The 2,685-nt window shown below is 37.9% G+C and overlaps 1 protein-coding gene across 11 annotated transcripts in view; it reads right to left on the reverse strand.

Moving 5' to 3' along the window:
* The window catches only part of WDFY3 (WD repeat and FYVE domain containing 3), a 246,985-nt gene that overhangs the window by 14,737 nt on the left and 229,563 nt on the right, over window positions 1-2,685 (reverse strand). For 10 of the 11 annotated variants that reach the window (XM_023750385.1, XM_023750389.1, XM_023750388.1 and 7 more), the window contains one exon: window positions 1,782-1,940. In XM_023750385.1, coding sequence (XP_023606153.1) covers window positions 1,782-1,940 — 159 coding nt within the window. Of the gene's footprint in view, window positions 1-1,657; window positions 1,941-2,685 lie in introns of all 11 variants that reach the window. The other variant, XR_002828161.1, reaches the window with a different exon arrangement.

Raw genomic sequence — 2,685 nt, forward strand, 5'->3', positions numbered from 1 at the left:
TTATGATATGCTTATTAAACCCAGGAGGCTGTTTTAAATAAGAAGCACTTTCTACTGAGGGTTACTGGCCTAGTAGCTCCAAAGCTCACTTTCTAGATGGAAAAAATTGTAAGCAGGCATCTGGATCAGCAAACTACACTGTCAGCCTCTCTCTGTCTGCTCATGTCAAGACTGCATCCCTTACATGGCTTACCTTCAGACTCAGCAGCCAAGGAAGTTCTGGCCATATAGATGGTTGTTGGAATATAAGTACAAGGAGTTCAATTCTTTCCATACATATTTTGTTTGAGTTCGGCTTTAAAATAAGTTTTGGAGTCACGGAGAACTTTACATCCTGGCTTTACCACTGAGAGTGACTTGGCTATGTGTCTCTAAGCCGTGGTTTTTCAGGTGTAATGAGAGCTAATAACTACCTTGTAGAACTGTGAGAACTGATGTTTTACATTTTTTAAACATTCAGCACACTTCCCTAAACATAGTAGGTCCTCAATAAATGGAAGATACTGTTACTCTAATTTTCAAATTTGTATCATAAAAATACTTAGATGTATACTACACTAAAAAACAACAACTGTGTGATAACTCACAAATCAAATGCTAAAAGATGATTGCTTAATCATAAAAGGATTCTTGCTTTAAGAATGTAAGAAATTTAGGATAGTCAGTACTTAAGAAGTTATAAAAAATACTTGTTAATATCATCATCAATGGATCTACTGAATATGTTCAGGAGTTTGTTATATCTTTAGGGATACAATAAATGAGGAAAGAGAAAGACAAAGGAATCAAAGATTTAATGGTCCAACTGAACGAAAATCGCCCAGAAAGGAAAGTAATACTGAATCAGTAGCACTAATATAATCTGGTTTGTAAAATTTCAATTTACATATAACTTTTGAGAAATATGTTACTTAAGTTTATTCTAAAATATACTACCTAAAGACAGCATGCCTCAGATCTTTTAAAAAAGACCTTCATAGATAATTTTTAGAAATAGTATTTCTGATTTCATTTCCTTTACTTTTTAGACCCATTTCTAGAAAAAGAACATATATTTTTTTGGTTCTGTCCATTATGTTGGAAGCGCCTTAAAACTAAGGAAGTTTTAGTTTCTCTAGAGCAAGCATGTCAAATTCAAAGGCTAACACAGGCCAAATAAAGAAGGTTTAAGTTTACGTGGGCCGCAAAAAAACAAAAGCTTCAATTTTCATAGAAATGTAGGTTTATTTTGATAGAGACATGCTGAATACAAAAGGCTGAAATAAAGAGTAATTGTTAACATAATAGAACATTTTAATAAAAATTAATTTTTTCTTAAACATTAACTTACCAGACACTGAATAACTGCACAAACTAATAACGTAACGCAAATAAACCTATTTTTCTTATTCTCCGAAAGTGAAATATTTCCTGTTGCGCACACCAAACAAGTCAATTCAAGACTAATGATGTGGCAATAAGCTGCTAAAATATTCGCTGCTAGTATTAGTGGAGAGAAATGGTGCGCTTGTGCGTAAGGCGCATAAAGGAAATGAATGCAACACGATTATAGTAATCAGTCATTAGCAAACGTTGTAGTTCATTATTAATAATTATGTATAACAGGATATTGTAAAAATTACGTTATGAAATTTTTATTAAAACGTTTCTTACATACCATTATATTGACTGGGCCGCAAAAATATTCATCATGGGCCGCATGCGGCCTGCGGGCCAGAGTTTGTCATGCTTGCTAGAGCGTGGGCAGCTGAGATGGGGGTGTCTTTCACCTATACTGTTACCTGTTTGAGAGTGAGGGTCTTGGCCTTTTCTTTTGAGGTGCCCATGTCCCACACACACACAACTGTGCTTGTTCCACCCGTGATGACCAGCCTGGGGTTGGGGCAGATGGCACAGAGAATCTGGCCCCACTCAGACAAACATTCATAGACAGTCACTGCCTGTAAAATAAAGCAGATGTGAGACACAGGCCATCAAGTACCATGAGTGTTGGAAACACAACGAGCATACCGTGTGAAGGACAAAGGCCTCTAGGCAGGTCCTCACAGGCAAATGACAGGACATTCTGGGCTGGTTTCAATTTAGCATCCTTTCCACGGAAGCTCTACTCTGAGCTACCCTCTACAGCCTCCTAACTATAGTTGCTGCTAGAAACCTTAATGGGGCCTCCAGTTTCTTCAGTCCGGAAGATGTTGTCAGACTCAGTGATGTTCTGTAAGATGCAGGGGGATAACCTGGTGAAGGATGTGTTTGCCGTAGCCACTTAAAATGTAAAAGGAAGCATGAACGCCACTGATACGAATGTGAACTAAATGCGTTACAGTGTGACATACAGACTTGTGAAAGGGTTAGCTAGCTACCTTCATTAGGCAGGTTTAGGGAGTCCTAGAGATCAGGAGGGTCTATGGGAGAGGAATACATAATGAAGACTTGAATACATAATGGAGGTGCTTATCTTACTTGTACAATGGATAGAGAAATGCCACAGAAATATCTCTGTCCTGTGCAACTAAAACAGCCATAAACCAAGGACAGACAGGAGTATCTCTGGCTTGAGCATTTAAAGTGACCATAATTTAGGCCAATCGTAGCCCTGACCTGAGTAGCTGGGAGGACTATAAGATAAGGCTTTCTTTACCAGCACTTTATGGGAGAAAACCATACGATAAATCAAAAGTGACTCCA

This window comes from Myotis lucifugus, unplaced genomic scaffold (assembly GCF_000147115.1).
Source record: "Myotis lucifugus unplaced genomic scaffold, Myoluc2.0 scaffold_12, whole genome shotgun sequence".
Classification (NCBI taxonomy): Eukaryota; Metazoa; Chordata; class Mammalia; order Chiroptera; family Vespertilionidae; genus Myotis; species Myotis lucifugus.